Source organism: Epinephelus fuscoguttatus, linkage group LG22 (genome assembly GCF_011397635.1).
Source record: "Epinephelus fuscoguttatus linkage group LG22, E.fuscoguttatus.final_Chr_v1".
Taxonomy (NCBI): Eukaryota; Metazoa; Chordata; class Actinopteri; order Perciformes; family Serranidae; genus Epinephelus; species Epinephelus fuscoguttatus.
Genome location: NC_064773.1, coordinates 37478112 through 37504382, shown reverse-complemented (window position 1 = coordinate 37504382; position 26271 = coordinate 37478112). Strand labels below are relative to the sequence as shown.

The following is a 26271-nucleotide window of genomic DNA, read 5'->3' as shown; positions in this document are numbered from 1 at the left end:
TTGGTGGTGTACTGCTTTGTTAGCCGGCAGAAGAAGGCTGGGAAGGTGTGGTTTCAGCTGCAGTCTTTGTTGTGTACTTTGTTCCAAAAGTTCTGATCCGTGGAAGTTGGTTGCTCGGGATCCTTGCAGAGTTAGACGCTGGGTGCTAACTCACTTAGTTCCTTGTTGCTGGAAAGATAGTTGCAATGGCCTTGTGTTTGCCAGAGAGTCTGTGATCAGTTGCCCTCCCTTTAGTGGTTTGGGCTATGGAGCAGGGGTTTGGGCCTCTGCTGTCCCAGGCCCAGCCAGAAAGAGGGGTGCAGCTGCTACAGCAGCTGGAGCAAGAAGAAGAAGAAATCTTGGAGGGAGCAGACCTTGTACAGATGCCTGTGACATCACAGAGTCACTGTAAAAGTACTGTCCAATCGAGTTGTGAGACTTGTGTCTCACTGAGGTGTGAGGTGAGACCTCCTGTGGAGATGGGTGTCACCTAGCTGTCTTTGTTTGGAGAACAAAGAGCATGCAGAGGAAAAAGCCTTTAAATCTACAGTTTAGATTTTACCAAATGATAAATCATCTATGGTCCTGTGAATCCCAACACTTTCATCTTGGTGTAGTGTAAAAGTTTGTGCTTAGTAAATCAAGTAACAAAGTTAAGATATCTAAGTGATTGGGAAACAAAAAAGAGCCATATAATCATGTACAAGGCATTATAAAAGCTTTGAATCTGTATGAGATATTGTTGAGGTCATTTACTCCTTTGATCATTCACTCCTTTGAATCTGTTGTCAAGGTCATTTACTGAAAGAACACACCATGTCCTGTTTAATGATGAAACACATATTCAGGTGCTGTAACTAGCACACACTTGCTCACATATTGTACTCCAAGGTTTTATTTTGCATGAAACTAGAAACACTGTGGGCCGTGTAGAAGTCCCTGGAATTCACATCTTGCATGAAACTAGACGCATTGTGGACTGTATAGAGAGTCCCCAGAATGCACATATTTTTAAAAAATAGAGCGAGAATGGAACCGAACCTAAGGGAAGGAATTTTGGGAAATTCCAGGCTACATCACACCATTAAAAACGGGCCCAATCAGAATTGGACACAAAGAAGTTCTCCACCAATAGAATTGGGTTCGAGTAGGAAGGATTAGCAAAAAAGGTGGAGACTCGTCTGGATCTCCACCAGCATATAAGCTAGGGTTCTGAACGCAGTTCTTTAGTCACACTCCGGAGTCTGGCTCACTAAGTTGTATGTGTTAAAGCCTGTTGACACATTAAACTTGATTGCATCGGACCTTGCCTGTTTCCAGTGCTTCTTTAAGTATTTGCGAGCAGAGCCTAAGATATCAAATCGACATTTGAAGACAACTAACAAGAGACAAGAAGTTCAAGGTCGGGAGCCTACAGGCCCACTTCCAGGCACCCGATTCTTTGACACTTCACTTCAAGTGGCGAGGAGCCAGCCAGGAGAGAAGGGCGTGTTGGAGCCGGAGACCAGGGGCACTGGGCTGTACGCCGGACACACAAGTGGCCACCAAACTAAGGTAAGCAGAGCCTTTTTTCTGCCTGAACCGGGTGTGTCTGGGGTGCAGTGCTGGAGCCGCACAGGTCGAAGGTATTTGACATTGTTCCTCCTCTAAAGAACCTAGTTATGATGAATTAATCAATTGAATTGCTAAAAGAGGTTTAAATTGGCTGAATTATCAGGAGCATTATTGAGTCACAACTAACATCACTGGGAAACGGCTAGGTCTGGTGTAGCGCATGAGATCTTGAAGCGGAAGAGTGAATGTGTGTGTGAATGAAAGGAAAATAAGCAACAAAAGTAGATAAGATAGTTAAAGTATTTAAAGTATTGAGAAAACAGAGAAAATAAAGAAGTAAAACCGGTAAAAGAGTAAGAGATAAAAGCATAGCCGTGGTTACCGCTATTGACTTGACCAACGTACCCTTTAAATCTGTGAAGGCAGGGTCGTTGAATCAACCAATAGGCTGCTCGGGCGGTATGCAGAGATAAAAAAGAGTCAGAGGTACTCAAAAGCATATACATGGTTACCACTGCCGAAACTTGCCAACGCTCCCTTTAGCCTGTAGGGGCGGGGGTGTTGATGCCAGCACGCAGGTTTGCGCGGACGGAATGCTGGAAGTAAATCCGCGGATACCGCTGTTGGCTTGCCTAGCACACTCTGAGTGGGTGTGTCTAGGGGAGACACCAGGACTGCAATAGGCGGTTTACTCTTAAGAGATAAAAGGCCTTAAAAAAGCTTCTGTGGATACCGCTGTTTTGAGGAAAGTGACCTCCCAGCCAAGAAGGAGGGGGAGTCACCGTAGACAAAACGGGACTGAATGGACAGAGCTTAAGACGTTGCAACCAAAGAGAAAAAGAGAAAAAGACAAAAAATAAGTCAAAAAAGTTAACAGATCGATCAAAAAGTGTAAAAATTGTAAAAATCTGACTGTAAGCTGTAAGCTTGTTGTACATACATTATAGTATATCTAGAAGTTAGGTGTGTAAAAACAGTATAGTGTTGTAAATACAGTTAAGTGTTAAAAATATAGCTGTAAAAAGACTGACAAATCATTGGGAGACTGACTTGACAGAGAGTACGAAGGGAGGAGGTGAGGACTGCAGCCAACACAGAGTGGGGAATGCAGCCAACAGTTGTGAGCTTACACAAAAACAGAGCTTTGTTATAATTTGACATTTTGGTTCTGATCTTTAGTGGGTTAAAGGTCATTACAAGAAAACAGACAATCTAGGGTTTGTATGTTTTGTCATAATCTGGTATCTGTGTTTGTTTTGTGAAATCTGTTTTAAAGTTATATGAGGTAGTTATTAACAGTGTCTCAGTGAAACAAAACCAGACAAGGGCAACCTGACGGCGTCAACAAATTGTCTGGGGACTGGAAAGCTAACGGTACCAACGAAAAGTCCACGTTTCACTGATTGAACCAGTTGCTCGGGTGAACTCCATACAAACTGGTTGGCTGTTAAGGGGAGAATAAAAAAGACATATCTGTTATTTTAATTTAATTTTGAAGATAAATAAAATAAGTGATAAGTACAGCTTAAAATAAGTAATTATAGCTTATATGAATAGGTTTATAATAAATAAAATAAAGACAGGTTGAGATCAAACTGTTCAGAGCTGGGTGGAATAGAGCCAGCAGAAAAGAAATTAAATTAATAAATCAACCTGTTGCAGTAGGGACGTGAGCACTGAGAGGGAGAAACAGTGAGGATCTAAAAATAGATGGATGAGGGAGAAATCATTGAAGATGAGATCTGGGGAGAAGAACACTGTTTAACTGAGGGCCCGATAGAATACGGGGGAATAAGAACACATTTCTGGATAGAAAGGACTTATTACGATAGCAAGGGGGTTGAGCATGAGCAAAGCGAGCAAAAAAATCAAACAAAAGCTCTGGCAAATCACCAAATTTGTAAATTTGAAAAAAGTAAAAGAACTGTTTCCAGGTGCCCCGTGGGAAGCGCTTTTGCGCAGATTGTGGAATCCTTCCTCATTACTATTGCAATACTTGTGTGAAAACTATGAAGGCGCGCCAGTAGCCTCACTGCCTCTGCAACAGATAAGAATACAAAGTACAACAGGAGAGATTTATCATCCGCGGCTGCAGATCACTGTAGTGCCCGGAAAAATTAAGTGGGAGACAGGAAAATTTGGGTGCATAGTTCAAGTTCCACAGGAGGACGGGTCACATAAATTAGAGTATAACCCAATTAGAGGAACACGATACAAAACTGCCATAACTGTAGGGAAAATAGTGGTGCTGATACGTACTACAGAAACAGATAGACAGCCAGAAATCTCTAGAAATAGTGAGGCAAAGCAAGGCTTCATGGGAGCCAAACAGGGTAAAATGGAAAAAGGGGTTTTGACCCCCATAGAGGTAGTGATAAGACAACATCCAACTCGAGCTAAAAGAATCCGACAGTGTGTGGCCAAATGGCACAAGAGAACATCAGGAAGACATCGTTGGCCTCTGGATGGTACCTTCAATCTGGCATGCTGTGATGAGGTAGAATCAGAACTAAGACACATTGAGGCTCGCGATACTAAGGCCAGTTACGCGTTAAAGAACAAGCGAGCAAAAGAAAGAGAGGTATTGGGATGGTTCAAACAAACAGGGACAAAAATGATGGTGCAATTGGAGGAAAAAGGAAAAGAACAGACAACAGAGCAGGTGACGCCCACAACCCCTACAGAGCCCACAGCACCGCCCCTGCCCACACCACCACCGCCCCATACCCACAAGAGCCTACACAACCAATAATGGGACAATATCCGTTGTTGGAAGACATAGAACTAGGGGACCAAGTGGGAGGGACGTTCACAGTAACCCTGAACAAACACATTAAAAAGGAGCCCAAACGGAGAAAGTCATCAACCCCGAGAGCCCAGCTGCCGATGGAGAAACCTCTCCTCTCAGACACAGAAAGTACTGATGGTTCGATAGCTGATGAAGAAGATGAAGAAGCTGAGGCCCCAGAGATAGACAGATATCAAACACCTCGCAACAGGAGAGTTAGTGGTGGTGCCTGGACCGCAGATATGGAACTAACGGGACTTATCAGCCAAGAGGAAGCTCCTCCCATTGAAGAAGAGGTCCCACCCACGAAACGACGTAAAGATCAGAGGCACAAACAATTAAAGGTAAAGAATACTAAGCCCCACTACTCAAGCTGTCACGACCTCCCTGTTGAGGAGATCAGGCACCCACAAAAGACGAAACAGGAGCGGCTGCTGAGATGCCAGAGCACCCAAGGCATGAACATAATAATAGAAAAAGAGCTGCAGCGCCTCAGAGAGGAATGGCTTAGGCAAAGAGCTACCCCCAGCCCACCACCTGGCTCACTCAACGAGGTGAGTGTCATGCAGGTCGACAGAAGTAGCCAGAGTCCCAAGGTTGAGAGTGGTCATGAGGACATGGTGCGACAAATGCAGGAAATGATTAATAGAACTAAAAATTGGACCAAATGTCCCAGGAAATAGAGACCTTGGAGGAGGAAATTAAGCAACCTCAAGGCCCGACACAAGAACAACAAAGACCTAATGCCAAACCCACAAAAGAACACATCACTATACGACTCCAAGGCACAATGGAGACAGACAAGGGGCGAACAGAAGAAATACCAGATATAGACAATGACCTGGCGCCACATAATACCACAGTGCACAGCGGCAGTCTCAGTCCAGAAGGTATGACACTAAGAAATGGGAGAGTCATAAAGGTACTCAAAATGGCGGATGAAGAGAATGAAGACAGTGAGGGGTCCAGCATGTACCCTATAATAACAAAGACCAGTGGCAGAAAACAATACGAACCGTGGCCATTCATGGACATGATAGGTCTGGCAGAGCACCTACCAATACTCACAGATGGTGCTGATAAATGGATATTGGCCCTAGAAGAAACCACAGCCGGCATACGGTTGGCGGTGGGGGACATCAAAGCCATCCTCATGTACGTGGCAGGAAAACAAAACACCAAGGAGATATTTACAGATGCTGGGCTGAGTGCTGCCTATGGAACCAACATCAATGATGGAGTGGAATTTGGAGGCTATCGATCTCGCGTGTGGGAACAGCTGAGAAAACATTACCCAGCAAAAAGAGATCCATCCAAGCTGGAAGGAGAAACCCTGGGGGAGGATGAATGTCCTTCAAAATTCCTACACAATTTCCAAAAAAGATGGAAGGAAGAGACAGGAGAGGCATGGAATGCCAATAAGACCACTCAAAGCCTCTTTAAAATGATGGTGAAAAAGGCCATGCCTGAAGAGGTACAGCGACGCCCAGAGGGAGTGGTAGGATTGATGAAGATGGAATGGCCACTGTTTACAGAGCACATCGTTCATCATGTAGAGCTCTACAAGAAAGACAAAAAGAAAAAAGAGGAAGATGATAAACAATTGGCTAACAAACTAACTCAGTTACAACTGGGAGAGTTAAGCAAACTGGTGAAAAAAGAGAACGAGAAAGCCAAGGTTCAAGCCCCCATGGTAATGGCCACCCAAGCAACCCCCCAGAATGGCCAGTCTCAAGCTCCTCCACAGCCAACCCTGGCTGACTCCAACACAACAGGTAATGACACTGCTGTTAATGCCACACACCACCATCATTACTATCAGACACAGACGCCAAGAGGTGGTGGCGGTCAACGACCCCCCAGAGGGCGGGGCCGAGGAGGAAACCGTGGATGGAGAGGGGGCAGAAACTACACGCCAGGCAACCAGCAGGGATATCAGGAACAATTCAATAAGCAACCAGGACCACCTCACATGGGTGCAAACTACCCAGGGGCCAATCAGGCTCCACCTGATGGTCTCTGTTGGGGGTGTGGACAGTCAGGCCACATACGAGCTCAATGCTCCAGCAATCCATGGGAAGGTCCAGCACAAAACTGGCCCAACATGGAACAGCCACGCCCTTGGTAGGGATGCCCAGAGGAGCCTGAGGCGGAACTGATGTTACTAGCTATATCATTGCAATCACATGATGAACCAATCATACCTGTTGTCATCCAGGACCGTGAGTATCCTTTCATGGTAGACACTGGTGCTACATATTCATGCATTGGAAAAGAAGGCTCAAGGATCCCCCTCTCCACATCATCGATAAAAACAGTAGGCTTCTCTGGGAAATCACAAATCATACCATTAACAGAGCCTGTTCCAATGCTCATTGCAGGCAAGGTCATCTGCTCCTTTGCTGTATTCAGCCTCCACCCCAATAAATTTATTGGGGAGAGACATTTTGTCCCTTGAAGGCTAAGATCATGTGCACCCAAGATGGGCTGTATTTGGACTTCCCTGATGATCCCCACAAGGCATGATGTCCCAGCTTCCCAGACTGCACCAGAAAAACAACAGGCCCTAGTTTATTGGCTCCAGTTGTCACCTACAGAGTCACATCTCAAACAGAAATGGGCTGAATGGGAGACATGGATTCGCATGCACTATGACACAGCACACACCCCCACTCTGCCACTGCACTGCATGCTCATGTATGACAAAGATCAGACTCACGTAGATTACCAAGAGTGCTGGGGTGCTGCAATTAACAAAAAACCATGTCTGATCACAAGTGAGGACATATTTTTGGGGCCGGAGGGTGTAGCGGTGGCTGTTCAAATTCCGGAAGAATTATCAGGGTGGTTTCAGATACCAAACTCCACACCACATGTTACATTGTTGGTGGCAGGAAATTGTGAGTCTCATCATCTTGGTCCTATGGTTAAACGTGCTCTGCAGGTGCAAGAGTGGACGCCTACACAAAACAAATACATTCACGTTTCCAAAGATAAACAGTTCATCAGGATCTCACTCAAAGTAGGTGACGAGACAGTAGCACACAAGGTAGCGGTAGAGGTAACCACGCCCACACAAATGGCAATCACTACAGAACATGAAGAAATGCTAAACCAAGTTCCACCACAGTTGTGGACAGCCCACAAAACAGACGTAGGTTTAATAAAATCAGCTCAACCAGTCCACATTAAGTTAAAACCACGTTAACTTACCATATCAAAAACAGTATCCTCTCAAGCAGCATGCCATTGATGGCATCAGACCAACAATTAAGGGGTTGGTAGAAGCAGGGGTATTGGTTGAGACTAGAAGTCCTTGTAACACGCCTATCTTCCCCATAAGAAAACCAAATTCCACAGACTACCGTTTGGTCCACGATTTACGAGCTGTAAACGCGGTAATAGACGGGGAAGTACCACATGTTCCAGACCCACATACGTTGCTATCAAATATCCCACCAAACACCCAGTGGTACACAGTCATTGATTTGTGCTCAGCCTTTTTCAGTGTACCACTACATCCAGATTCTCAATATCTTTTTGCCTTCACGTACGAAGGCCGACAATTTACTTACAAGCGCTTGCCACAGGGTCTATCGGAGTCGCCTTAACTATTTAACCGCGCTTTGACGCAGGATCTGGCTAGTCTGAATGTATCCAGCACTGTGTTACAGTATGTTGATGATTTGCTTATCTGTAGTACAACCAAAGAGCAATGTGAAAAAGACTCCATTGCTGTACTCACAGCCTTGGCAGAGGGCGGACATAAGGTTAGCAAAAACAAACTGCAATTCTGCCAGCAGTCAGTAGAGTATTTGGGGAGACAATTATCTGGGGACAAACGGCTTATTGCACCCTCACAATTGGAAGCAGTAATCCAGGCCCCTCAACCGCAGACGGTTGGCCAAATGTTGTCTTTTCTGGGTATGACAGGTTACAGCAGACCTTGGATTTGTGACTATGCTATAAAAACTGCTCCCCTCAGGGCTCTGATTAGGGCAGCAGGACAAACAAATAATGCAGCACAGTTGCAGTGGACAGAGGAGGCGAAGGAAGCGTTCCAAATCTTAAAGAGTGACATGCAATCCGCCCCCGCGTTGGGAACGCCTAATTATGCTAAACCTTTTCACCTCTATGTTGCAGAGAAGTCTGGATTTGCGTGTGCTGTCCTGATGCAAGACACACCCACAGGTAAACAACCACTAGCCTATTACAGCACCAAACTCGACAACATAGAAGCTGGTTTGCCACCCTGCTACCAGGGACTGGCAGCAGCTGCTTTTGCCTTTCAGAAAGCATCATCGCTGACCATGGGACATCCTGTGACGCTATACACTTCTCACCAAATTCATGCGTTATTGACAAGTCCACGTTTTGTTTTAACGCAAGCCAGACGCACGGGCTATGAAGTTGTTTTGTCAGCCCCTGAACTTAACATACAGCGTTGCACCATCATTAATCCCGCCACAAAACTGATGTTGCCCATAGAAGGTGCACCACACAATTGCATTCATGAAACAGACAACTTTATGCGCGCTAGGGAAGACTTACATAACCAACCAATTCCTGCAGATCTCACACTGTTTGTTGACGGCTCTTGTTGTCGTGATGGCACCGGAAGTCATGCAGGATATGGTATTGTTCAACTCAATAACACTGACCAAAGCTTTGTAACACTGCAATCTTGTAGCCTCGTTCAGCCTTGCTCAGCTCAACTCCCAGAGATAAAAGCCTTGACAGCAGCGTGTCAATTGGCAAAGGGAAAATCACTAAATGTTTACACAGACTCAGCATATGCCTATGGTGTATGCCATGTTCATGCCAACATCTGGAAACAAAGAGGATTTCGCAGAGCAGACGGCACTCCAGTAACCCATGGAGCTGCCATACTTGACCTTTTAGAAGCCATGTCACTTCCCAAAGCTCTAGCTGTAATTAAATGTCCAGCTCACCAAAAAACTGATACATTGATAGCAAAAGGTAATAACCTTGCAGATGAGGCGGCTAAACGAGCAGCAATAGGTGCAGTAATGGCACCTATACTTACCATACAAGACTGTGAACCACTCACTTCCTTGCCCTTGCTTAAAGCTGCACAGGATAGAGTAGAGGAAGCTGAAAAACATTTATGGGTAAAAAGGGGAGCTATAAAGAACATGAGACCAGGGCCACTGCATGAGGTTTGGCTAGATGCCCATGGCCGCTTTGTACTACCCACCTTATTATTGAGACACGCCATAATTTGGGCGCATGGTAGCGACCATTGCGCAAGGGGGGAGATAGTCAGGAAACTACAAGCAGTATGGTGGTCACCATTTATGGCAGCTACAGTGGATAGGGTATTAAATGAATGTGATATCTGTGCACAACACAACATCAGGAAAGTTTTTTCAGCTCCATTGGCACACATACCACTCCCAGACGGTCCCTTCAGACACATCATGTTAGACTATATAGACATGGGACCACAGTCAAGAGCTAGGGGAATGAGATACGTTTTGGTGGTCATATGTAGATTCAGTAGATGGGTGGAAGCAAAAGCTACAGCAAGATCAGACCACAGAACAGTTGTAAAATTCTTGTGCCAAGAGGTATTCCCAAGATTTGGGATGCCTGATACCATATCATCAGATAACGGTAGCCATTTTGTGTCTAACATCATGCAAGTGACATTGAAACAACTAGGGATCAAACAAAAATTTGGCTGCGTGTACCATCCCCAATCACAGGGAGCTGTAGAAAGGGCAAATGGTATTCTGAAAACCAAAATAGCTAAAATAGTAGCAGATAGTGGAAATAAACTTAACTGAGTGGATGCTTTACCGCTTGCACTAATGTCTATGCGTTCACAAGCTAGCAGAGTCACGCATCTAACACCGCATGAAATGCTTACGGGCCGGCCCATGCCGCTACCTTACTTAAGAGGTCCCCATGAGGGACCGTCCCTGGAACAATTACAAGGTGAAATGTTTGAATACTTACAAAGTCTAACACGTATCCACAGGGCTGTGTTCCAGCAGGTGAAGGGTGCCACTGAGAACAGAGGGGTCGACATCCCCAGAGAACTCCAAAGAATACGCCTGGGAGAGCTGGTATACGTCAAGGTGTTCAAAAGGAAGTGGGACCAGCCACGAAGGGAAGGTCCATACAAGGTGATACTTGCCACACCAACTGCCTTGAAAGTTGAAGGTAAGGACGTTTGGTTCCACCTTAACCACTGCTGCAGAGCTAACCCACAAGTCCCAGAGAGACCACCCATACCCCGGTCTAGAACCAGGCAGAGAGCAGCTTCCCCAGAAAGTGATCAACCAGAAGGGGATGGCGACGCCTCCCCACAGGAACAGGGGACAAGGAGGTCAGCACGCGTTGCACGAAGACGCAGGGCAGAGGCAGCCCAGGGAGATGGCAGCAGTCCAGCCCAGAGTGAGAGCAGCGGGTCACTACAGGAGAGGGTATCAATAGTGGCAGGGACCTCATCAGAAAGGAGCTCCTCAACCGCCAGGACTGACAGCCAATCTCAACCTCATGAGTCACCATCTGCTAGAGATAGGGAAGATCATGAGAGAACAAGTGCAGAGAGAGAGGTGGCTGCAGAGGCAGAAGGACAGGAGAGAGAGGGAACAGAGGCAGAGGGAGAAGAAGGAGAAGAAAGCCTTAGCTCAGAACCAGGCGAGAGCAGAGCCACAGAAACAGGTTCAGACTCAGATTCAGACTCAAACTCAGGAGACACAGACACAAGGGGATCAGAACCAGGAGAAGGAACATCCTCCCAGCAAACAGGAGGGTTTGAATAGCAGGAGAGGAGGAGCTAATGTGGGAGTGATAGGTGCAATACTACTAACCCTATTACTCATCCTAAAAGTGAGGCAGAGTGTAGGAACAGAACTGAGCAATCAGCATCAGATACAGATAAGCAAATGCCTAATGGCAGTAGGAACCATGGCTGCAAAACAAGGACAGATACCACATAGGGATATGATACAACTAACCTACTACAAATCACATGCTTATGACGACATCTTGGTGGAGGGTCCAGGAAATATCAGGTTGCATGGTCAATCTATAAGTTCACACTGTACTGCGGAGGGAAAGGTGACAGCAAGAGTTATGTGTGACATGAGAGGCTGCACTGATATAGACACAGGGCATAGTGTATCTACAAAAGTAGCTCGCCAGTGGCTCCAGTTGAAACCACCGTCCCAGAGAAAGCCAAGAGACGTGGTGATGCAGAGGGTAGAACTAATTAGAACCACCACTTGGAAGTACAACCTCTTTTATCAATGGCTAGAATACTCCGCCAAACAGGTAACTAACATCACGTGTAAAGCATGCCATAGAAGGAAAGGCCTACCAGGGGTCAGACCACTCCCAAACATAGATAAATGCTGGGAACATAAGACGTGTTTTACTGCCTGTGTTATGTGGATGGCAGCGGGACGAGAAAGGTGGTCCAACACGACTGCAATTTGTCCTGGAACCTTTAACAATGCTTCTGACCAGTTCCAGCAGGAGTTTCACATGCCCCCAGTACAATTTATTATAATAGATCACGGTTCTCGTCCCAAGACAATCACAGATTTGTATGAAGACATGAGTGGCTCTGAAGGGAAAGACTTTAAGAATTTCAACCAAAGCACAGAGCTGAATGAGGGAAATCAGTATGAAATAATGATGTCAAACAATGTACAGGGTCAGGTCATCAGAAATGGAGGCCAGCTGAGGAAGAATATGAGGAAATAATGTAGAACACAGAGGTCTTGCTGTCACCAACCCTACTAACACTTAATCACTAAATGTAGTAAATTTGCTTGCATGGCTTGTGTACACAATCACATGTTGAAGGGACAGACACAGTACTAACAGGAAAGGGAAAGCACACTAAAGATGTCCTTTACAAATTTTAAGATAGATATAAACCATGGCTGAGCCTTGGAGAACCCCGCACCCGTACCAACAGAACCCAGAGGACCAGCCAGTGTTCCAATATCAGCAGCAGGTGCCAAGCGTGATGGGACCTCCTCGTCCACCTCCACCACCCTACCCCGTGGGCAGTCACCAGGTGTCCCTTTGCAACCCCAATGAAGGTGTCCAGACGGGCGGACGACGCAGCTCCAACCCCTACACGATGACGCCGGCACAGGTCTACACCGCAGTCTTAGGCGATCCACCACCAGCACACACACTTCATCAACTGCTGTCATCACCAATAGCCCCCAGCCACGCTGATAGTTCCCAAGAAATTTCCCATCCAGCAATAGACGCCTCCACCAGGGGAAGCCAGGCCCCAGTTGACCCCATCCCAGAAAACCCTTATCCACAATATCCCCCGTCACAGTATATGCAGAGAGCCATGGAAGATCAACGGCCTACCACCTCATGAGCGGGCACTGAAGAGGTTCAGACACCCACCTCCCCACAAGTGCCAGGACAGAGTGGATATCTTTCTTGCCAGAACCGTGTGTGTGATGACCCCTCATCAACAACGGACGATGATGCTGAGTCACTAAGTTACTCACCTACTACTCCTGAACCCACCCCAGAACCAGCCAAATGGCAAAAGAATGAAAGGGGCAGACCAATAGGCCCCACACCAATACAACCCTTGCAGTCCCACACGTCAAAGGCTGAAGGATGAGTATGGAGTGTTCCCAGAATTCATTGAAGCCCACCTAAGGCTGTTGCCTGAGGGAAGGGCCAAAACCGAGCGAGATTGTGAAATGGAAAATATACTGCGTTCCCAGCTTCACTCTGTTCCCCAAGGGCCTTACCGTATGTTGGTGCGCAGTCTTCCCCTCCCACTGCGTACGAAACTGTGCAGACTTCGCCGTGAGACCTATGCAATCAGGAAGGGTGAGAATCATACCCTAAGCCGGCAATATCACCTGCATGCCAACAACGAGCTGTTGCGGTTGCGCACCCAGCTCAAGGAAATGACCCAGTTCAGAGACACCCTCCTGGAGGAGCTCTCTGTGCTGAGAGGAAATATGGCGACCCAGCAACTCCTAAGTCACCAGGACTGATATGGACATGACAAAGTAACAATCATGTATGATGATGTCATAATACTCATTGACACGCGATTTGTGTGCAAATCAGTAAGCTGTGATTTATGCCTACTCCTTAATAAGAAGACACATGTCGTATGTTATTCATTAATGAAGAGATGTGTGACAAAATGATGATTGATGAAATATGATCTATGAGTTAGAGCTGTTGATAATCACTGGAAAATGATTCATGTGTGGTAATAGTTAATCTTAATCAATAGTTATGGGACTATGTAGCCCCAAAGGGGGGAATGTAGTGTAAAAGTTTGTGCTTAGTAAATCAAGTAACAAAGTTAAGATATCTAAGTGATTGGGAAACAAAAAAGAGCCATATAATCATGTACAAGGCATTATAAAAGCTTTGAATCTGTATTAGATATTGTCGAGGTCATTTACTCCTTTGATCATTCACTCCTTTGAATCTGTTGTCAAGGTCATTTACTGAAAGAACACACCATGTCCTGTTTAATGATGAAACACATATTCAGGTGCTGTAACTAGCACACACTTGCTCACATATTGTACTCCAAGGTTTTATTTTGCATGAAACTAGAAACACTGTGAGCCGTGTAGAAGTCCCTGGAATTCACATCTTGCATGAAACTAGACGCATTGTGGACTGTATAGAGAGTCCCAGAATGCACATATTTTTAAAAATAGAGCGAGAATGGAACCGAACCTAAGGGAAGGAATTTTGGGAAATTCCAGGCTACATCACACCATTAAAAACGGGCCCAATCAGAATTGGACACAAAGAAGTTCTCCACCAATAGAATTGGGTTCGAGTAGGAAGGATTAGCAAAAAAGGTGGAGACTCGTCTGGATCTCCACCAGCATATAAACTAGGGTTCTGAATGCAGTTCTTTAGTCACACTCCGGAGTCTGGCTCACTAAGTTGTATGTGTTAAAGCCTGTTGACACATTAAACTTGATTGCATCGGACCTTGCCTGTTTCCAGTGCTTCTTTAAGTATTTGCGAGCAGAGCCTAAGATATCAAATCGACATTTGAAGACAACTAACAAGAGACAAGAAGTTCAAGGTCGGGAGCCTACAGGCCCACTTCCAGGCACCCGATTCTTTGACACTTCAACAGCCACAATGCCGTTTTTGCATTTTTCCCACATTTCTACTGTTTATATTCGCATTTTTTCCCACTACCCATTCATACTGTGAGCACCATTAGCAGCACGAGCTGTGCATGCACGGAGACCACTTGGAAAACACCTGCGCTGGGACCACAGTTTGGCTGGGAAGCCTTTATCTCCAATACTTGCGGATGGAAACCACTTGGAAAACACCTGCGCTCCGACCACAGTTTATGGCTGGGACATGCAATTTCAAGCACCAACATTTGCTGAAGACTAAGGTAATTATTTTTCTGAACGAATGCGTGTCTGTGTCTGTGTGCGCGAGCCAGCCGTCACGTATTTTCACTTTACTGACATTAGCCTACAAACATTACAAACTAAACATTGCGCTGTGCACTTTGCACTGTTTCTTTCATTCTTTCTCCATGTTGCGTCTATGTGTGTACCTGTGTGCCCGTGCACAGCCCTGCACACATGCGTGCCTCCGTGCCGTCAGCCAAAACTATGCTCCATGTATTTTGCCAAAAAGCATGTTTCTAAATACAGTGTGCATTGTTTGTCATACATTAATATTTATTACACAGTGCATTACAGTGCTCTGATTTTGCATCTCCTCTAATATACTGTTTTTGATTTCTTATTCCTCTACACATAACACATCCCCAGGTGTGGACTAGTTATTCTATAATTAACCCTTATAAATTATAATTAATGTAAATAGACATCTTATTAATATTTAGCATAGGTTTATAAACTGTTACCAAAGTTTCTATTAAGTGCTTATAATGTTCCTATAAGCAATAATTGTCAGTTATGCTGTAATAAACACTTATATAGTCTTATTAATGTTCATAAGCATCTTATACCGTCTTATAATTGCTCATTAACTGTTAATTTGTGCTTATTAAGCATTAATTAATGCTTGTTACAGTACCTTAATATAGAGTGTTACTTTACCTAGTGATACCAAAATAAAACTGCCTACCCCAGCTTTAAGGTCAAGTTCCACTTCAACTTTAATTTCAGCAACAAGTAGGCACCCATTAAAGTTATCTCCCCTTTGTGGTAATAACAATAATAATATTACTAAGAGCAGGATTAAAAAGGTCTGCTTACCTGTACTGTTAACCTTCCATTTTAAACGGACATCCAACAGAATGTAGAACAAAGCCTCCCAGCCAACCATACCACCCATAACTTTCATCAGCAATTGGTCCAGAGTGCTGTCAGTCAACTTCAGGCCTGTTAGTATGGCTGCCACTGTGAGATGTCACATAAAAACACCCTTTTCAAGACATGGATCACAGTATGTCTGTAGTAATCTTCATTTTTACTTAGAGTGCACTAAAGCATGGAACTTTTAGGGCATGTATCAATGCATAATGTAAGAAAAGAGCTTACCAGCTAAAGCTTTTATAGTCACTGCAGTTAAAGCATGTGACCAGTTGAAGAGAAACCTCCTGTCAAAAAAAAAGAGGAAGAATATTAAATGAAGACTGTCCTTACCAGAAGAACAATGACATCAGTTGAAAAAAATGCTTTAAACCACAACTTATGGTAGACATAGCTAAAGAGAATGGCTCAGGTGTCATCATGTGAAGTATGGAACTCTGATGACATGATAATAGGTGGTTGGTGGTAACCACTGTTTCTGTTCAGAGATGGTGTCAGATGTAAATTTGCTTTCTGATCGTTATCTATCATGTGCAGACTCCTGGTCAGTGACCTTTGACCTCTTCCTAGTAAATGCTGAAAGTAGTTTTGAGCTGGTATTCATAGACAGCTGATGTCTGTTTCTGGTGTTCATTCTGTCTCTTGTCTAGGGATACGTGTTCCCTACAACTTTCACATGAGCTGTCATACACAGCTCCTGTCTTTCTCTCAGAGGGAGGCACAAACACCTGAGGTTCACCACTGATGAAGTTCAATGTGCTGTCCAGGTAAAGTTGTGTGATCTCCTCTCAAGCAGCTCCAAGGGCATGGAGGAGACCGCTGCAATTGATTGTGTTTTTTTGGCTGTTGGCCAAAACAAGACAAAGTGATGATCAGAATCAGAAACAGAATCAGAAATACTTTGTTGATCCCCGAGGGGAAATTATTTATGTTACAGGTGCTCCTTGCAAGAGAGGAAAGATACGTGAAAATATAAGAAATTTAAACAATAGTATTAACAAATATATAGTTAAATAAACAGTAATTATTAACAAACATAAACATAAATAAATATATATATATATATATATATATACATATATATATATATATTGTAAACTGAACAAGATTATTTACACAAACAGAATATATACAGTCAGGGTGAATGGGGTTATTGCACAAGTTAAATTAAATTATTGCAGTGTGTGAAAAAGTCTCAGGGCCACTCAGAGGGAGGAGGTGTACAGTTTGATGGCCACAGGCAGGAATGATTTCCTGTGGCGTTCAGTGGTACATCTTGGTGGTATGAGTCTCCCACTGAAAGTACTCTTGTGCCTGACCAGCACATGGTGGAGTGGGTGTGAGACATTGTCCAAGATAGTTTGTAGCTTAGACAGCATCCTCCTCTCTGACACCACCATCAGAGAGTCACACTCCGTTCCCACAATGTCACTGGCCTTGCGGATCAGTTTGTTGAGTCTGTTGGCGTCCGCCACCCTCAGCCTGCTGCCCCAGCACACAACAGCATAGAGGATAGCACTGGCCACCACAGACACATAGAAAATCCTGAGCATAGTCCGGCAGGTGTTGAAGGACCTCAGTCGCCTCAGAAAATAGAGACGGCTCTGGCCTTTCCTGTAGAGAGCGTTAGTGTTCTTTGCCCAGTCCAGTTTATTGTCAATGTGTACCCCCAGGTACTTATAGTCCTCGACAATGTCCACACTGACCCCCTGGATGGAAATAGGGGTCATCAGTGTCTTGGTCCTCCTCAGATCCACAGCCAGTTCCTTTGTCTTTGCCACGTTGAGCTGCAGATGGTTCTGCTCACACCATGTGACAAAGTTATCCACAACAGCCCTGTACTCATCCTCATCACCTTTGGTGATACATCCAACTATAGCAGAGTCATCAGAAAACTTCTGAAGATGGCAGGTCTCCGTGCAATAGCTGAAGTCCGTGGTGTAGAGGGTGAAGAGGAAGGGAGAGAGGACAGTCCCCTGCGGGGCCCCGGTATTGCTGACCACTCTGTCTGACACACAGCATTGCAAGCACACATACTGTGGTCTGCCAGTCAAGTAGTCTACAATCCAGGACACCAGGGGGGCATCCACCTGCATTGCTGTCAGCTTGTCACCCAGTAGAACTGGACGGATGGTGCTGAACGCACTAGAGAAGTCAAAAAACATGACCCTCACAGTGCTCGCCGGCTTATCCAAATGGGTGTAGACACGGTTGAGCAGGTAGATGATGGCGTCCTCAACTCCAAGTCGGGGCTGATAGGCGAACTGGAGGGGGTCCAAAAGTGGCTTGACCAAGGGCCGGAGCTGAGGGCCAGCAGTGTCAAATCTGTCAAAAACAGATTCAGTTCATTGGCCCTGTCCATGCTGCCTTCAACTCCTCTGTGGTTGTTGGTCCTGAAGCCAGTGATGGTCCTCATTCCACTCCAGACCTCTCTCATGTTGTTCTGCTGGAGTTTCCTCTCCAGCGTCCTCCTGTACCTCTCCTTAGCCTCCCTGATCTTCATCTTCAGCTCCCCCTGTATTGTTCTCACCTCCTCCCTGTTACCAGCTCTGAAGGCCCTCTTCTTTGCATTGAGGATGGCTTTGATGTCCTTTGTTACCCACGGTTTGTTATTTGGGTAACAATGGACAGTCCTGGCTGGGACAGTGGAGTCTACACAGAAACTGATGTAGTCTGTGATACATTCTGTGAGCCCGTCGATGTCCTCCCCATGTGGCTCACAGAGTGCCTGCCAGTCTGTCGCACCAAAACAGCCCTGCAGTGTCTCATAAGTCTCCTCCGACCATCTCCTCACTGTCCTCATGGTCGCAGGCTGGCTCTTGACTAGTGGTACATAGCAGGGGTTGAGGTGCACCAGGTTGTGGTCTGACCTACCCAGAGGGGGGAGGGGGGAGCAGCTGTATGCATCTTTGGCGTTTGCATACAACAAGTCCAGTGTTCTCTCTTCTCTGGTAGGGCAGCTCACATACTGTGTGAATGTGGGCAATGTTGTTGCCATGGTGACATGGTTGAAGTCACCCGAGATAGCTATGAAAGCACTCGGGTGTTTAGTCTGCAGGCGGGCTATGGCGGAGTGAATGACGTCACATTCCGACATCGGGTTGGCAGAGGGGGGGGTGTAAACAGTTACAATAATTGCATGTAAAAACTCCCTGGGCAAATAATACAACCTGAATCCAACAGCAAACAGTTCAATGTCCGGGCAACAGATACGTTCCTTAATGGAAATATGGTCAGGACTGCACCAGCGGTTATTTACTATAACGGCAAGCCCCCCTCCTTTGCGCTTACCGCTCTCGGTGCAGTCCCGGTCAGCCCAAACAGTCTGGAAGCCGCTGATGGAGACGTTGTTGTCAGGAATGTCCTGGTGAAGCCATGTCTCAGTGAAGCACATAAGACTACATTCCCGGTACTCCTTCTGACTTTTGGCGACTGCTGTCAGCTCGTCCATCTTATTTGCCTGTGACCTCACATTGCCCATGATGAGAGAGGGGAGACACGGCTTATATCTTCTCTTCTCCATAAGCCTCCGTTGTCTCAACCCTGCTTTTTTTCGCCGCTGTTTATTTCCTCCCCTGCATCCTCTGTGTGTTTTCCTCCACAGTTCAGCTGGTATCTCCGATGTTCCGGCCGCCAAGCCGGCCAGCCTCAGCGCGATCAGCTGATCTCTGGAGTAAACAATGCGGCCATGAAGTTGTTGCGCAATGGTGCCGGGTCCGAATGAAATAAGTAATTCCAGGGTGAGGAAAACGAGTACAACTCTCTCAATCAGCATGTTTTGAGAGGGCGCAGTTTCACGCCCACGCATGCGCACTAAGCACTGATGATGCCGCGTCTGCCATCCTATTGGCGTCCTGTTGGTGAGGATTACAAGATAGGAACGGCCGACATAACTACTGAATAGCCAGGACAGATGCCCAACCCTCCACAAGGCCATGGACTGGTGGAAAACCAACAACAACAAATACCCCTGACTGGCAAAATTATCTAGAGAATACTTGTGTGTGCTGGCAACTTCTGTGCCCCCAGATAGGGTATTTTCCACGGCGGGACTCACTGTAAACGGACTCATTGTCTTCATCCCGACCATGTGGATATGCTAATTTAAAAAAAATATGGAATAAGCAGCAACGGGGATACACAGATTAGCCATCTTCTGACAAGATGTTGTGCTCTGTAAGCATGCTCCTTACCACTTATCTTCTTCTTGTAAGTGGTGGTTAGAGTTCAAAGTGGCATAGTCAGACTTACATTATAACAACTGAGTAACCTCCATTCACTAATGAAGACCATGAGTTAAGATTTTTTGCCTGAAACATACACTCAAAAAAGTGGTGGCTTATTTCTGTAAACACATTTCTGGGTTGATTAGGCTGGGTCATAATTCTGGGTTGTTTTGGTACTGTAAACACGCTGTTGGGTTGTACTGTAAACACACTGTTGGGTTGCTTATGTTGAACAGCTGGTTGGGTTATTTTGACCCACCTGCTGGTTCATTCATTTTCCCGCTCATTCATTGTCCCATCAAGAGAGATTTGGAAACACGGACAAAGAATTTGTGGTGGACACGATTTGCGGTAAGTTAATATGAATTTAATAAGTTGTGATAACAGCAAGTTAATGTTTAAGGTACATTAACAATCTTAGGATCAGAAAATAAAAACAGTAACATTAACTTCGGTCAAGGTTGAAGATCAGTAAAGTTAACTTGTCAAAACGTTTTAGTAACATTAGTGCATTAACGTTAGCTCACCCAACCACCAAGCTAGCTAGCTAGCTAATAACACTGTTAACATCCAAGGCAAGTTTTATGACCGATCCATCTCACTGCCTTCGTAATATCAGTGCTGCGTGGCAACAAGTGACAGCTGACGTTAGCGTTAGTTAGCTTAGCTCAATCGTCTGACAAACAATAACCCATAAAATTATAATTCAACATATTTAAACAAAATCAACAACAGCTACCAACAGTTATAGTCCTTACAAGCTTAGCTAAAGTGTTGTCACAGGTTACATTGTCAAAATTACAGTAATAACAGCTTAAATCCCGAGGAACTACGCTAGCATTAGTGAGAGTTGCATCCATTAGTATGCAGTTATCTTACGTTACAGTTCCCTCAAACCAGGGTTCGAACTATGTGGGAGCCAGTGGGAGCTGAGCTCCCATAAAGAGGGCATTAGCTCCCATGAAAGCTGTAAAACCATACATCTGTAGGGGTCTCTAACAAAACATTAACAACCACTATTTTATCACAAATGATGTATTTTTCAATGTAATTATTATTATTTACGTTAGCGAGACAAGTAACTTGTCCAAAATAAGGACATGTTTTCCAAAAGAATGACGGTAATCTACTGCGGTCAAGCCAGCCGTGGTTCGCTTTTGCTTGGTCAAATCAGCCGCACGTTTTTTTCTAGTGCGCAAATCTACTAACACTTACGGTAATCGTAATGAAACGGCTCTGAAGAGCTGCTGGTAGTGACTGTGGGTCAGACTGCAGAGGAGAAGTTGAAGGATATTTTGCCGAACTTTGACGTAGAATAAAAACGTATTTTCCATAAGTAGTCCATGATTCATATACCGCTGAAGTAAGTACTTCCTAGACTACGTGCATGCATAATATGAAGTACTTTTACTATGTACTTTTCGAGTAATCCTTTGTCAAAGTCCTTAACAGAGGACAAGATCAAGGATATTTTGTCGAACTTTGACGTAGAATAAAACACTTATTTTCCACAAGTAGTCCGTGATTCATATACCGCTGAACTAAGTACTTCCTAGACTACTTGCATGCATAATATGAAGTACTTTTACTGTGTAGTTTTCGAGTAATCCTTTGTCAAAATCCTCAACAGATCACAAGATTAAGGATATTTCACCCAACTTTGATGTGGAATAAAAAACGTATTTTCCATAAGTAGTCTATGATCCATATACTGCTGAACTTAGTACTTCCTAGACTACGTGCATGAATAATATGAAGTACTTTTACTGTGTAATTTTTGAGTAATCCTTTGTCAAAATCCTCAACAGATGACAAGATTAAGGATATTTCACCCAAATTTGATGTGGAATAAAAAACTTATTTTCCATAAGTAGTCCAAGATTCATATGCCGCTGAATTTAGTACTTCCTAGACTACGTGCATGAATAATATGAAGTACTTTTACTGTGTAGTTTTTGAGTAATCCTTTGTCAAAATCTTTAACAGCGGTATATGAATCTTGGACTACTTATGGAAAATAAGTTTTTTATTCCACATCAAATTGGGCGAAATATCCTTAATCTTATCCTCTGATAAGGATTTTGACACAGGATTACTCGAAAAGTACACAGAAAAAGTACTTCATATTATGCATGCATGTAGTCTAGGAAATACTAAGTTCAGCGGTATATGAATCATGGACTACTTATGGAAAATACGTTTTTTTATTCCACATCAAAGTTGGGTGAAATATCCTTGATCCTATGATCTGTTAAGGACTTTGACAAAGGATTACTCGAAAAGTACACAGTAAAAGTACTTCATATTATGCATACACATAGTCTAGGGAGTACTTAGTTCAGCGGTATATGAATCATGGACTAGTTACGTAGTTTATATTGTACCACAGTAGCCAGAACTATAACTATAATATTATTACTTTCAATAATGTTGTTGTAAGCTACTGTCATTACCTGCATCTCTCTCTCTCTCTCTCTCTCTCTCTCTGTGTCTCTTTCTGTCTCATTGTGTCATGCGGATTATTGTTAATTTATTATGCTGATCTGACATCTATTGCACGTCTGTCCGTCCTGACAGACAGTGAATGACAGGCCTTTGGCTGCAATTACGGCGCCAAGACATCATGGGTCGCTGTAGGCCTATATTGTTTTATGTGCTGTAGATGTGGTGAAATAGAGCTCCGGTAGCTGACATCATGCAATCTCGGCATGCAACAGTCAAAATCTAAACACAGCCATTTTGGCAGGAACGTGCGCTGTTCAACTGACTGCTTAACTGACAGGTAACAGCTAACTCTTCTCTTCTTCGGGCTGTATTCATACAAAAGTGAACATGGCGGACAACTGTTGTGCCCTTGGGTATCACAACAGTCGATACGTGAAGGGGAGAGCGTTTTATCGAATCCCGAAACATCCCGAAAGACGGTGGAGGTGGATTAACGTTACTGCCATAAAACGTGCACAAAGCGAGCAGAAGAAAACTGAGCGGTGGGAGCTCACAGGCAACGGATTCCACTTGTGTAACTTAGTGATCACTTAATATCAGACACAGAATCCCGATGCAGTCATTTCAGATTTCCTTAATTTTCAGGCTGGTTTTGTGGATGTGGAGCTAAATGTTGTGCCAGGGGCACGTCGTGTATTAATGATACTCGTTACCTGGAGAGGTGGGAAGGAGATTTACGGTTCTTCCGTGTTCCAAAACCAAAATCAAGCCCTGAAAATTGTAGGGTTAGCTAGCAACAACTGGAGATATAGCCTACTGAATGTATACACATGCTGCTTTTGCTTTTTAATGATTATGACAGTGGAAAAAAAGGCCGACCCTGCTGTACAGGAACCAGTGAAGGGAAGCAGGGAAATATCCATTAATGTTGCTGAACTAAGAGCGCCAGAAATTACAGGTTACCATATAAAAAATAAATAAAACATATTGAGTCATTGTAAAAAAAAAAAACAACAAAAATCTAACTTAGTCAATCTGAACTTTTATCCAAGGTGTGTGACTGAGTTTTCATCTGATGCTGATGGACTGTTTTGTGAGAGAGAAGCTACGGGAATAGCAGCTTTACAGCCTGATAGACACCTTTGAAGGTAAGTTCATTTTTATTGATTTGTAATGTTTTTAAAATGGACTATATTTAGCTACAGCCACAGCCTTTATAACGACCAACGATCAAACTAAGCTGCTACATGCCAATTGTGGCACATTTGCCTAAGGTTGTTGACCTCTGGTCTAGGTAATTAATGGGAAACGCTGTAACATTGTGCTGGCAAAGGTTTACAGTATTGGGATTGTTTATAAATTTAGTCTTTATTTAGACAGGTATTTCACTGAGACATGCAGCCTCCTTCTCAAGAGAGATCAAATAAAACTTGGTGGCCAACTACAGTTGATATTTGGTGGCCACAGAGTAACTTTTTGTGGCCACAGGCCATTAGGTATTGTTGATGTCGGATCCTAATATTTAAGTTTATTGTGCAACTTACTGTGTTCCACTGGGTTCCAAGTTGCAACTGGTTCTAAATTTCCAAGAACCAGGTATTCATCATGGCATTTCGGTTCCTAACTTTTCAGTTGCGCTTCTGGGTGAACTGCAGTGAGTATTTCTCATCTGCCAGGACCTGCTACAGGGACCTAATGTGCTGTTATTTGTTACGCAACAAAACGTGCGGAATGCTTAACAATGGCTGACCGCAAACACTCACAACTTGCAAAAAATGCAACACCGTCAGCAGGGATGATGATGAAGATGAAGGGAGGAAGCAGCTCCAATATGATTAAGCATTTACTTCAACACATCGTCAATCTAAAGTAACTAGTCCATACCCATTGAGTGCACAGTTGCCCATGTACAGTTTCACATGGTGTGTGTTTGGGATACAGGTCATATGAAATTGCAGATAAAATGGTCAACTGACCCATTAAGAAGAGCAATGTATTCAGACAGAGTTTTTGTGAATTTGATAGTACGATTGCTTTATTTAAAGTACAGTAGTACATTCATTTTGGATTTCTTACACTTTCTGTAATAAAACATAAAAGTAAAAATCTTATTGGATGGGGGAACCTGGAACAAAATCTTATAAATTGGTTAAAAATGTGTGTCAATTTAGGGATCCTTAAAGTGAAAAAGCTTGACAACCACCACCCTAAATTATCTGCATCGCTCTCTTTATTTTGGTCAAAATTGAAATCATGCGCACTTGATGACTTATATTGTTTACACGACGGCATGTCATTTCTGTCTCTACATGGTCGTGCATTTACCATTCTCCTCTGCTCTCTGTATCGCGCATGGCGGAGTTCGGTCCACACACACACAGGGGCGCGCGCACACACACACACAGACCAAACTCTCTCGCTCTCCCTCTGCCATTTTCTGCACGCTGTTTTTGAAATGTTCTGTGATCACCTGCCCCTCGCATTATTCGTAGTTCACCTACTCAACTTGCTTGTTGAGTGAAAAGAAGAGAGGAGGAGAGGCGGCAGTATTGAGCATGCGTGGCTTCCGGGTGCATTTGATTTGCAACACAAGACAACGAGAGTAAACTGACAAGAAGCGCATATTCGTTTTATGTCGATTATTTTGTTTTCATAATCGTTGAAAGCCCAAATCGTAATCTAGATTAAAATTCGATTAATCGAGCAGCCCTATCTCTTAGTGTTTTCTGTCTTGCCTTTTTGAATTTCAGACCAGGAAGTGGATGAGGAAAGTTTCATGCTTTTGGATGACAGTGCCATCGGTTCCCTCATCCCAAAGTTTGGACAACGGGTCAAATTCCAGCGACACCACAAGGAGCTTGTGAGTAAAATTCAGTTCTAGGTTTTATATAAAGTAGGTAAGTTTCTGTTTCGTCATCAGACACTTCTGTGTTCCAGACCTTGACTTTTTTTTTTACTTTGTTTAATGCCACTGAACTTTGATGCTATGAATGTTCAGTTATGGCATATACATGCTTCCGCTGCAGGCAAGTAATCCCCGGTCATGTGAAGGGTTTGTTTGCTCACTTGAGGGCAGTGCATGGCATAAAGAGTGCTGCAACGTTCTTTCAATGCTGTGAAAATGCTTGCCGGCGGACTTTTGTATACATTCGGTCTTTCAGAAGACATCTACTTCAGCATTCTGTCCCAGAACAGCATTACGGCCCAGAGCAGCATTCCAAGGGTGCCACAAGAGCATCTTTGCAGGGACTCTCAGTTCCCTCAAATGCTGAAATGCAGACTGAAGAAATATCAGATCCTTTAGAGGTTCCAACACAAGGTAATGAGGACAACGATTACTGGGATGAGCTGGAACCAGAAACCATCACAGAGCGAATTGCTCTGTTTTTGGCAACCCTTAAGTCCAAATCAGCACAGACCTACAGTACAGTCAGCTTTGTTGTCCAGCAGACATCAAGCTTGATTTCAGATATTGTTGATTCACTGCAGAGGAAGACATTGTCTCTGTTTGGACAATTAGGTCATGAGGATGATTCAAGGATCCAAGAACTTATCCATGATTTTGAAGAAGCAGCATGTCCCTTCAAAGGACTGGAATCAGACTTTAAACAGGTACAGTATTTTACAAAATCAGGGAACTTTATTCACCCTGTAGAGGAGGCTTTGCCTGGAGTCTCCTTTGTGCAGAGAAGGGACTCTGCTACTGGGACAGTTCGACAGGTTGCAGTTCAAGATGTGTTTTATCGTGTTCCGTTGAAACCACTCTTGACTAAATTGCTCGAGATCCCTGGCACTTTGGATGCCATCTTTGCCTGGCAGCAAAGAGAAAATGGAGTCGTTTTAGACTTCTATGATGGTGAGTATTGCAAACAGCATCCTCTCTTCTCCAGCAAAGTGTCTGTTCCACTTCTCTTGTACAATGATGACTGTGAAACAGTCAACCCACTTGGTTCAAAGGTTGTGGTGCACA

At 44.3% G+C, this 26271-nt stretch overlaps 1 protein-coding gene across 1 annotated transcript in view; it reads right to left on the bottom strand.

The window, feature by feature from the left end:
* Positions 1-215: 215 nt before the first annotated feature.
* LOC125882999 (putative ferric-chelate reductase 1) overlaps positions 216-26271 on the bottom strand; it is a 333018-nt gene continuing 306962 nt past the window's right edge. The window contains exons 13-15 of the mRNA XM_049567087.1: positions 15859-15917; positions 15574-15717; positions 216-477 (exon numbers count right to left, since the gene is read on the bottom strand). Of these exons, the coding sequence (XP_049423044.1) occupies positions 470-477; positions 15574-15717; positions 15859-15917 (211 nt within the window). The 3' untranslated portion in view covers positions 216-469. The remainder of the gene's footprint in view (positions 478-15573; positions 15718-15858; positions 15918-26271) is intronic.